General features: G+C 50.6%; 2 protein-coding genes across 2 annotated transcripts; both read right to left on the bottom strand.

Moving 5' to 3' along the window:
• Positions 1–1969: 1969 nt before the first annotated feature.
• PYCR1 (pyrroline-5-carboxylate reductase 1) lies at positions 1970–4638 on the bottom strand. The gene is made up of 7 exons (XM_054393789.1): positions 4572–4638; positions 4409–4479; positions 4140–4319; positions 3299–3520; positions 2757–2849; positions 2213–2376; positions 1970–2117 (listed from the first exon to the last, which is right to left on the bottom strand). Exons 1-7 carry the CDS (start codon positions 4636–4638, stop codon positions 1970–1972), a joined length of 945 nt encoding a protein of 314 aa, XP_054249764.1.
• Positions 4639–9138: 4500 nt separating this feature from the next.
• Positions 9139–10047, bottom strand: MYADML2 (myeloid associated differentiation marker like 2). The gene has a single exon (XM_054393976.1). It carries the CDS (start codon positions 10045–10047, stop codon positions 9139–9141), a length of 909 nt encoding a protein of 302 aa, XP_054249951.1.
• Positions 10048–11125: the final 1078 nt, after the last annotated feature.

Genomic DNA, 11125 nt, shown 5'->3' with positions numbered 1-11125 from the left:
CTACTGTGGCAGTCAGCTAAATGACAGAATCTAGAAGTTCACCTGTAGCTCTGCCTCTCTGGGGGTACGCTGAGGCAGTTCACAAGTTTCTCTGCAGGGGGGATTAGACTCAGCCAAATGGGTGATAAACCACAACACTCCCTTCATTTTGCATCAGTCAGTACTTAAAGCCATCTGACTTCTAGACTGGCCTGTCTGCATGGACTATTCACAGCTTCTGAGTGGGGAAACTGAGGAACAAGCAGCATCTGCTCATCTCCCACAGAATTTTGTATGCAGTGGCAGAACCACTAGAAAGCCTAGAGGATCAGCATACAGAGATGGATTAACACTCCTTCATGTCAGATTTCAGCCAGGTGGCTTTCCTCCTGCAGCTATCTTTGAATTTCTCAAAACTGATAGCACAGGATCCCAGACTAACTTTTATGCTGTTGCTTAGAGGCCATGAGTGACAAGGAGAAACAGGCCAATATGCTTCCCAGTCCCACACCCAGACACACCAGACTCAGACAGGTTTGCAGCACAGGCAGCAAGGACCAAGGGCCCCTGTCAGAGGCAAGACATTACCCAGTCCAAACAGCTGGGATTAATGACAACTCTCTGTCAGAGCAGCAGTTTATTTTACAAAGAGTGAAGCACACTCCTAAGGAGTAACATTCTACCATACTTATAGGGTCATACCCTGCTACCAGCTCAAAGCCCAACACTCAAAATGCTTTAACATTACTAGCACCTTTGTGAACTTCTCCATTGATACCAAATACTCTTCCTGCATCACCTGGAGGTCCAGGATTCCTCAGGAAACTGTAAGACCAACTTACAAGTCCTTTTTTAACCAACATTCCCCCAGTATACCCCAAGGTAGAATACAGTGAGTTATCCACCCAAATCTGTTCCATCTCCTCCAGCCTGCTGCTTCCACTACAGCCCCATAAAAGTGGTAGGGGCAGGGTTCATTCTTTGTGCAGCTCTCTGGCTTGGGACATGCCTTACTTGGCCTCTGGGAGGAAAGTAGAGAGGCAAGAAAGCCACACAGGAACATGGTCTATAAAGAAATCACAGAAAGCAGTAGAGTCTTCTCTTTGCTGTTGTTCTGGGGCTGGAAGGAAGGTCAGGAAGGAAAGGTTAACCATTCTTCTAGATGGTCTGTAATCAGAGCATCGGTACCTCCAACCCTCATTTATCCCTTTCGCCAACAGGCCCAGGGAAGAGGGGTGTGGAAGCAGATTCTGCTCATGGAGAGTATGAAGAGATGCTAGAGGGAAAAAGAGAACACTCACTACACCTCTACCTGGTCCAATCACACAAGCCAGGCTAGCAGCAAAAGCAGGACAGCAAGATCAGTCCAGGGTTCCCCAAACCAGACAAAGCAGAGAAGAGGCAGCCACCAAAGAGAAATGGAATGTGGTCCAGAGGTTCACACTATCTGCCTCCCAGTCAAGGCAGATGGGACACAGGCACTTTGGTCCCTTCTGAGAGGCTTTTGGGCCCAGTCTCTAATGTAGGGCACAGCACTCTATTTGTGTGGCAGTACCTGCTCTAGCCAGTGACAAGAGCCAAGCTCTGACAGCAGATGCAAGATGAGGTAAGAGAGATCTAAGCCCGGTTCCGATCTTTGAAGGCATTCTGAAACCTCTTTTTTAAATCCTATTAGAAACTATTTCTGCATTGGACATCACAAACACCACCTGAGTCCTAGAATTAACCAAGGTTTCTGGTGCCCTTGATGAAGCTCTGATGATGGCATCAGCCTTGCCCAAGAGAGAACAACAATACCAGGGACAGTTTGTACCAAGCCCACTACAGGTTAAAGACCCTTTTCTACAGTGTTGCACTGTCCCATAGCTGCTGCAAGCTAAGAGCCAGGCATGGGGAACACAAACATTCAAAGAGAGTGTTTTTCCTTAGACAAAACAGAAAGGGCACAGAGGAGGCTGGTGTTCACCAGAACGAGACTCCAGCAGTCTGGTCAATTCTTCTTGCTGCTTGGGCTCTTATTGTTGAACAGGCTGACTTTGCTGGACAGAGAAGGAGACTCCATCTTCACTTTATCCAATAAAGTCTTCTTGATGGCTGCTGGGGAGATCTTCTCCTGATCTGCCACATGCTGCAGCTCCCTGCAATGGGGTTGTGGAAGAGAATGACATAGCAAAAGAGACAAGGAGTGTGGGGACAAGTTTTGCAAGTTTATTACGACTTTCTAGGTGCCCACCTTGTCCGAATGCAGGAAGCCTCCACAGCATTGATTAGGAGTGAGCGAAAACCACCACTCTCCAGGAAGTGCAGGGCATGGATGGTGGCTCCTCCAGGTGAGCAGACATTGTCCTTCAGCTGACCAGGATGCTGCTCAGACTCTAACAGCATTTTGGCAGCACCCTGTAGCAAAGAAGAGAAAACAGGCTGCCAGAGCTCTGACTGAGGAACCAACTGTCAAACACCCCTGTTCTCCACTACACAGAGCAGCACCTGAGACTCACAGTGGGCTCCTACCCCAGAGCAAATGGCAGGCTGCCAAAACACTTTCCAGATCTGAAAAAGCCTGCAGAGAAATCATGGCTTCCCAGGCCCCATCTCCCACACTATCATCTGTACCATCAGACTGCAGCAGACACTTCCTATAGCCCCTCACCAGGAACCTGTATGCAGTCAAACCAAACGTTCTTTGAAGTAAATTCAGTAAGAGGATTGAGATAGTTTCAAACTGTGAAGTGCAGGAGGAACAGATTCAAACATGTTCTGGAGGAGGAAATACTGACCAGCAAAGCCTGTGCTCCAAGTCGGACAGCCAGCCTTCGGGGAAGTCCCATTTTCACTCCCCCATCTGCCAGAGCATCCAGTGCAGTGAATGCCTGAGACCAAACAAAGATGATGACTGAAAGTCTCCATGAGGAGAATCCAGGGCTCTAGGGTCACACTGTCACTCCTATCCCTTATGGACCTTACAAAAACCTCCCCTTTCACTGCTTGGATGCCATGACAGCCTTCCCTCCCACTAGTTCCAGCCCAGACGTGGGGGAAATGGGAGAAATTCACCTTCTGGGACATACAAACTATAGCCTCATGTTTTGCAACACAGACACGTGGACATGGCTATGGACTTCAGACTCATCCACTGGTAACAAACTTAAGTTGTTGACCCAAACTGGGTATAAAACGGATACCTGAACTATAGGTACTATTGCACATGTGAGCCATGAGGAAAACAAGGAATGACAAACTGAAGTTGCACAGACTGTCACCACATGCAAAGCCTACTGCTCTCCCCAGGAGTGCCACAAGGTGAGGAAGCAGCACATACATACGCAGGGCCACTGCCACTGAGCCCTGTTACAGCATCTATCAGGTCCTCTTCCACCTCAGTGCAGAAGCCTACGCTGGCCATCAGTTGTTCCAAGAGCTTCCCATCCTCCACGTCCGCATGAGTCCCAGTGGCATAGACAGTAGCACCTTCCCGGACAATCACAGGAGTGTTGGTCATGCACCTGATCACTTTTGGTGTGGGGCAGAAGGTAGAGAGTTTCTTAGGCCAGAAAATTATTGGAGATAGAAGAAATAAAGAAAGAAGGAAGAAAGAAAAATGAACTTTAGTGCATATTTATATCAACTAGGCTGTCTAGGAAGGGATTCCCATGGGATAATGAAACATGAGCAGAGAGAAAAGAGACTCCTGTAATCCAGACTCCCTGCTCTGAGCCAAAGTGCCCAAAATTGAAATGTCAGGTCTTTAGCAGTACCAGCAAACAGGCAGACCTGCTGTTGGGAACAAGACCCTTAGTGCTAATTCACACATCACCTCATGAATCTCCAAAGCAGAACAAAGACTGCAGAAATTCTAGAGCAATGACCCACCTCTGTTGAGAGAAAAAAAAAATCTGACAGCTCCTCAGGTAACAGAAAAGCTGGCATAAGGACTCGTGGCGTGACCCAAAGCAACCATTTGGTCATGGCAGGAATTTAGTCCTGGGAATGGGATACCTTGCATCAACTCCCGGCGGCCAGAGGAGTGGTACCAGTCCTAGGCCAGCTCCAGCACGGCCCTGCCCTGTGGCAGAATCGCCTCAGACACCGAGGGGCCGCTATGGGAGGGTCCTGAGAGACTCCGGGGCCCTAGCCAGGCGCCTGGCCCCTGCCCATCTCACCTTCTCGATGGAACTGATTGTAACGCCGGCTGCGCAGGACACCACGATGTGGCGCGGCTCAATGTCGGGGCCCACCTCCTCCAGAATGAAGGGGATGATGGGGGGCTTCACGGCCAGGAAGAGGACATCGCTGCTCTTCACCGTGTCCTTGTTGCTCACCGTGAAGTTCACGCCCATTTTCTGCACCGAGTGGGGAGGAATGGGACCGCTGTCACCTGAGGCAGCCCGATAGAAGCAGCGCCGCCACCTGCCCGCGATCATTCACTCACCCGCAGGCCACTCACGGTGGGCAGGTCGGTGTCCGGGGAGCTCGCCGTGATCTTGTGCGCGGCCAAGATCCCTGCGAACGGCAGCGCGCATCAGCCCGGCCGGTCAGCTCGGCCCGGCTCGGAACCGCTCGCTCATCCCCCATGCATTGTGCCCCGTGCCCACCTGCCGCCGTGAAGCCCCTGGCCAGGGCAAAGGCGAGCTGCCCGGCGCCGATAAACCCCACGCTCATGGCTCGGCTCGGCTCGGCTCGGTACCACACGGAGCCCACCTGCACCCGCGCCACTGTCCACGTGGCCGCGCGCGGTGCAGGGAGGCGGTGACGCGTGGCAGGAGGGCGGGGCGCTGGTGCGCAGCAAATCGGCGAACTGCCGGGCGGGGCCACGCCAGGCCTCCGCCACTCAGGGACCAAGCTATTGGAGCAACCGGCGTTGGATGTTGCATCATTCATCGCCTATGGAGGCGGCCAGGAGTCAGCTGTCGCGTCACGCCGCCAGGCGGCGCTATCCTCCCACCGCAAGCAGAGTCTCGGCGGCGGGAGCCCTTCTGGAAGCTTCGGGCTCCGCCGCGTGTCCCGCGGGGTGGCCGTCGCCGTGAGGACTCCGGGACACCAGGCGGAAGAGGCCGGGCGGGCACCCTCGGGGGTACCCCGTTAGCAGTGCCCCCTCCTTCGGTCCGGCGCCAGCACCTACACAGCCCCGGGGCTGCCTTTCCCGCAGGTCTGAGCGGACCGGGGCCGTTCCCAGCTGCTGTCCCGGACATTCCTGGGATGCTTCTGCCCTTGCCGGACTTTGCGGGGTCGAGAGCGGCCCGTACCGGAACGCCCCGGGCGCGGCAGTTGCGGGAAGAGTTCTCGGTCCTCGGCCGTCCCCCCTGCGCGGTGTCCCTGCTTCCCCGGTATTCCAGCTAGCCTTCCTTCCCTTTCTGGTCCGCAGGCGGGGGCCCGGGCGGCGCCGGTGAGCGGGTTCCGTCTCCCCGGGAACTGCCCCGCAGCGCTGCCCGTGCAGGTCCTGGCTCTGATGGAGGATGCTCGAGCGGGCGCTGATCCCGACGCCGGCGCATCCCATCCTGGCCTGAGCGAAGGGATTTTCCTCCTCTGCAATCGGGATGGAAACTTAGTAACGCAGTAAGGGCGTGACAGACTGTGTCAGCCTAACTCACAGACGCCCGCTCCAGCAGGGCAGCGCGGCCACTCTAGGGCTGAATGTCTTGAGGCGATGGAGGTTTGGTCCCACTGGTGGCACCAGCACTGATGCCCCATCGCATGGCTTCAGTAATGGATTGTGGGGAGACACAGACGCTTTGAAATATGTCACTATAAAAAACAGGCACCAGACAGTGCTTTTTTTTCCTAAATGTAACCTTAGCACATGGGTCTCTTTTTTTTTTTTTTTTTTTTTTTCCCCCTCTCTCCCTTGGCTTTTTCCTTTCTCCTTTATTGACAGAAATAAATCTCAGTGTATCTTCTGTGGGTGAATGTTCTAAACCTTGTCTTTTGAGGATACTGAATCCCAGCCTTCAGAAAGAGGAGAGAAAAGGGAAACCCAACCCAAGCCCATTAAATTGATATACTCTACAACGTTTATATATATGAAAAAATATATATACACATATATATATATGTATTTTTTTAATATATATGCATTTCAGTTTGGAATTCTCTAGGATCTGTCTAGTTTGGCTGCAAACACATATCCATCACTCTTAAATCAGCACGTGTGCATTAGGTTACCAATAAAGCTGGGCATGATTGGTGCCTTAGGAAGCCTGTTTTATGGCAATTTATTTAGTTGTGATTTATTAATTAGGGGGAAAGAGAAGCTCTGGAAAGAAATAGGTTTTTAATTAACTGAATCCTGACAAAGTTGGTTGTTAAAATCATATTAAGCAGATATTGGATGTTCTCTGTCCTAGATTGGGTAATCTCATAGTTTCCGATGGTTAGTGAGTGTTTAACCACTGAGGCATGAGGTTTTGATTTTTTTTTTCTCCTAAAAGAGTTGATTGTTGTCCACACAATCTTTTTTTGCCATTTTGACCATGCTAACATTTTTTGCTCTGTCTTTGGCTGGCAGATGAGAAAGCTAAATCTGAACACACTGTTCTTGGCAATGACTTGCCTTTCCACTCTTCCAGTCAGTGGTATCATGATTTCCATGTTAAATTCTATTTCCTCCTTATTGTGGAGTCACTGAATGTTACCCACCCCACCCCCATTGTTTCCCAGTTACCTGTTTCTCTTGGGCCTTTCTTTATGTTCCTGGCACTGTGTAAGTTGCATCAACTTGTGTCATTAGCAAATTTTATCATGTTCCTGCTCGTTGCTCCTACTTGGTGCAAAGTCTTCCCAGCAAAAAGCATAGCTGAGGAAAGTGTTAACCAACTGAGGGGCTTTCCAACAGACTGCACTGCCCAAAAGACTCCCAGCATCATCTCTGGAGATAAGCAGCCCCTACCTGCAAGCACCTGCCCTGACATCTCTCTCCCTGGCCTCCACTAAGTCCCATGGAGCCACGCCAGAGTTGACAGGAAGGTGCCTTCATAAAGAAATGTTCCTGGGTTTGCAGGTTTCGGTTTTGTAACAGAAGCCATTATGGCTCACAATCACTTTCTTGATTTTTAGCACTCTGTAGTAAGTAATTTTCAAGTGTGACTAGTCCAGGCTGACTGGTTTAAAAAGAATACATTAAAAATGCTCAGGGTTCTGCCTGTGTGCAGGGGCTCTTTGCACCCTGTCTCCTCCAACTCAAATGGATTTCTTCTCCCAAGTTAGCATTTCTTACTTGAACAACCCCTTAATTTGTTTGGGTGCCAAGAAATAAAGCTCTCAAGCACCCTGGCTGATATCTATAGCAGATAGTCTCGGGTCTTGCTCTAGAACAAGTTGCCAGCCTCTTGTTTGACCGTTATCTTCCAGACTTCCTGCCCTTAGCGGGGACTGGTGAAAGAGAAGAACCTTTTGGAAGGCTGCTTAGCGCATTCCCTTTATGCTGGACTCTGATTCTTGACCTGTTTTATAGGCTAATAAATTGCCCTGCTGAAGTGCTTACTCAGTAGCAGAATTATCCATCACAATTTGTCCCAACTATATTTCCTTTGATTTTCAAACCCCATACAAAGCACCAATGAACAGAAAGTTTCCTTCCTTTTTCCTGAGTGACTCTTCTACAAAGAATGTCAGTCTGAGGTCTCGGCTGCCTTGTGTATGTACTTTTTTTGGGGCTGTGTTCTGGCCTCACATGTCAAAATAAATTGAGCTATGTTTTCTGGCAGAAAACAGAAGGGCTATATCTGGTGAAATAAAAGCTGCGTGGAGAGCAAGAGGAAGACACACAAATCTCTGGAGATGTAGTCAGTCTGCCATTCAGCTTTATTTTAATTTGGTTAAAAAATAAATCTTGCTTCTGACAATCAGCTACTTCAGATTTTAATCAAACCTATCTAGCCTACATGCTTCTGCACAAATACTCAGACTGCTTTGGTTTCTCACTGGATCAGAAATTAAGAACATTTCTTCCTATTAAGCTTGAAATCTCAGCTATGCAGTGTGGGACTTCAAAGTGGGTGTTTTGTCAGGGATGGGTCAGAGAAATGCAGCTTGTTGGTGACGCAAAGTGCTCGGGAATCCCAGTGCCTGATCCGGGCTGAGGCAGCACTCCCAATCTGTTACCATGGTAGGCAACTTTTGTCGTGTCCCATCTTGTCTGTGCCCCCCACCCTTGTTTGGTCTTTTATGCAGCAATGTGAGATCAATTCACTTCTGCATCACCTTCCCCCCTCCTCCCAGAACTGATCTTTAAGCTTTCAGGGAAAAAAAATGAAATCCTGACATCAGTAAAAAAACTCCAGTGGCACATGAACTGAGACAAAGCATGTGCCAAGGTACCTCCTGATCTTGTTTGAGCAAGGATGTCAAGGTACACCCAGTTATTTTGCAGTTTATCCCTGATCTACACCATATCTCCTAGCAGTAGAGCCTAAATTTCACAGATTTTCATTTCTGTATGACTCAGTGTTTGCTAAATAGGAATATCCCATGCTGCCCCCCAAGGCACATGCTTGAGGGTATTCTTTTTCTGTGCTAAACAGCAAAGGAGAGGGAGGGAAAGGGCTGGTAATCTTCAAAATACTATTGCAGTTATGATGTTCTTCTCAGAAACATCCTGACTGGAATTTCCCAAACTTGCAAGCATTTCTTGTCTCACCACACGGCCCAGACTAGCCCAAACTAACCCAAACTCTGAAGGATTGTTTTTCATCTCCAGCACTGGTGTTCCTGGATGCAACTTTTAACTTTCCCACTTCCTGGGTAGTCACTTGATTACAGTTAAACTTTGGTAACAGTTTCAAAATCCTTGGTGTCTTTCCTAATATTTGGCTCAGTAATCCAGTAGCCTGCAGACCCACTCTTGCAGCAGCCAGCATTTCTGATGCCTGGAGATGAAAGGCCATTCTGCATACTTTGGGCCACATGGTGTCTTTGCTCCGGCACCAGGCAGCTGAGGCGGATGTGGAACGATGGGGGAGGTGAGCTTTGCCCAGCATCAGCTGCAGCCCACCCGCTACAAGTCCTTAATTTGCTACTCCAGTCAGCCTTGACCTTGAAGTTTGGTTGATGGTTCTTGCACACATGCCTGATGAGCATCTCCCTTCCTCACATCCTATCTCCTGCTGCATCCCGGCTGCCGCTGTTGTCAGCGCAGGGACGGCTTTGCAGCAGCAGCGCCACATTTCAGATGTGTGAGACAAAGCGGATGCGCTGGGAGTAGGCCAGGTCCACAATGTAGAGCAGCAGGTTCACATAGGTGAAGATGGCAATCACCAGCTGGCTGTCCCAGGGGCACTTGCCCTTGGCACAGGCACTGGGGCGCTGCGGGGAGCCATACTTGCTGTCGAAGCAGAACACCGGCCAGATGACTGCCGCGCTCACGTACAGCAGCACGGCCCCGAAGGTGTAGATGACCACCGAGCGCTCGAAGGGGAACCACGGCAGGGCAGTCTTACCTGTGACGCTGAAGGCCACTACCACCACTGTGGCCACAAAGCAAAAGCTGTAGACAGCCACACACCACTGCGTGGCCACGTGTTTGCTATACTGGCTGTCGTTCACCAGCGCCCCAAAGATGATGCAGGCCACAAAGGCTTGCACGATTTTCAAGAGCCCAGAGACAGTGGCCATGTAACTGGTGACTTGTCCTGGTTTGGCCCTGGTTAAGAAGACCTCAGCAGCGTAGGCAATAAACAGGAGGCCAGCGAAGACGCTGGCTGCGATGCGGAAGTCTCTCACCTTGCAGCTGATGGGGTAGCAGTCAAGCTGGACGAAGTAGAGTGGGTAGATCACCGCGGCCGTGACGGACATGAGCGTGGCGAGCATGGCAAATGCAGCAGTGAAGTTTCCCCAGGAAATGCTCAGGCAGCTGTGCAGATGTGTGAACTCGCAGGTGATGACGAAGACGGTGATGGCGAAACAGAAGGTCCAGACAAACATGCAGAAAGTGCCATATGCTGCGCTGAACCCTCCCTGGTGGGCTACCAGGCTGAACGTGGTGCAGCCAAACGTTATCTGCAGCAAACGAGCTATTCCCACGGGGGATGTCACAGCAGCAGTGTTCAGATACGGCCCTCCCGTGCTCTCCATCATCTTTCCAGCCCAGCAGACAACACACTTGAAACCCCTCCACAATGTTCTTGCAGGCTTTTGCTCTTTTGTCCCAAGTCACACCTGGTCCTGGATCAGTAGGGCAGCAGCTCAAATCCCCACCTTGTCCGTGCCAGTATCCGTAGGTGCTGCATGTGACGCTGAGTTTGCGCTTCTGCAGCCTCTCGGCGCAGACTTGCTGGCTGCAGGGAGGCTGCTGCCTGGCTCTGCCCACTGGCTGCGATCTCAGGGTGCCGCGATCAGCTCACTCCGCTTCCTCAGGTCCGAAACCTGCCCTGTGCGTCCTTTCACCGTCTCCTTCCCCACATGATGGCTGCAGGGATCGCCTTCTCCCCGGAGGCTGACATTTATTCCAATTTAGCTCTGCAGCTGTAGCTCTCTGCTGCACGGTGTGCGGGAACCTAGGGGTATAAATAGGGGCTATATTAATAGTTCTGGAATGAGTCCTGCCCCCCTCAACTGCCGTGAGCGGGTGTTATTTAACACTGAGGCTGCGAGCCCCATCAGAGGCTCTTGATTCTCTCTCTGCTGTCTCTCTAGAAGCATTGTAGGGTCACTGAGCACTGCAGTTCTGCAGCAGCCACCCCACGCTGTGGGGGCTGTCAGTGGAAGCAGGCTGTGATCCAGCCACACTGCAGAAACAAGACCTCAGACCTGCAGACCCAAGGCCCCTGAGCAGAGGCACAAACCCAAAAGCATCACAAGCTCTGTAAAAGGATTTAGGCCAGAGGCTATGATAAAAGCTGACTCACTTTGCTCCATTTAATCTGGAGCAGTAATATATTTACCTGCTGTGAAAGGCCCTGCTGAGCTTTTGAGTGTTGCTGAGAGTATGTGGCTGTGAGGATTTTGAGCACCAGTCCTCATTGTCTGCTTAAACTCTTCCCTGTCTCTGTTTTACCTATATGTGAACCAGTTATTCTTGTATCTCTGAATGCCAAAACCAAACACAATTGTGGAAAAAAAATTACTTTGATACTCTTAGCTCTGTTTTGGAACACAGATTTCAATCTACAGCATCAAACCCTCCCTCCTGTTGGATCAAAGCTTTCTCAGGTAA

The sequence above is a fragment of the Indicator indicator genome, chromosome 29 (genome assembly GCF_027791375.1).
Source record: "Indicator indicator isolate 239-I01 chromosome 29, UM_Iind_1.1, whole genome shotgun sequence".
In the NCBI taxonomy this organism is placed as follows: Eukaryota; Metazoa; Chordata; class Aves; order Piciformes; family Indicatoridae; genus Indicator; species Indicator indicator.
This window is presented reverse-complemented; position numbering and strand designations above follow the sequence as displayed.

Bases quoted from the DNA above. Each gene is read 5' to 3' on its own strand.
- MYADML2 (XM_054393976.1), bottom strand. From the start codon at position 10,047: ATGATGGAGAGCACGGGAGGGCCGTATCTGAACACTGCTGCTGTGACA.
- PYCR1 (XM_054393789.1), bottom strand. From the start codon at position 4,638: ATGAGCGTGGGGTTTATCGGCGCCGGGCAGCTCGCCTTTGCCCTGGCC. The intron at 4,480-4,571 runs GTGGGCACGGGG...TGCCGTTCGCAG, and splicing joins CAGGGGCTTCACGGCGGCAG to GGATCTTGGCCGCGCACAAG. The intron at 4,320-4,408 runs GTGAGTGAATGA...CACTCGGTGCAG, and splicing joins CCACCGTGAGTGGCCTGCGG to AAAATGGGCGTGAACTTCAC.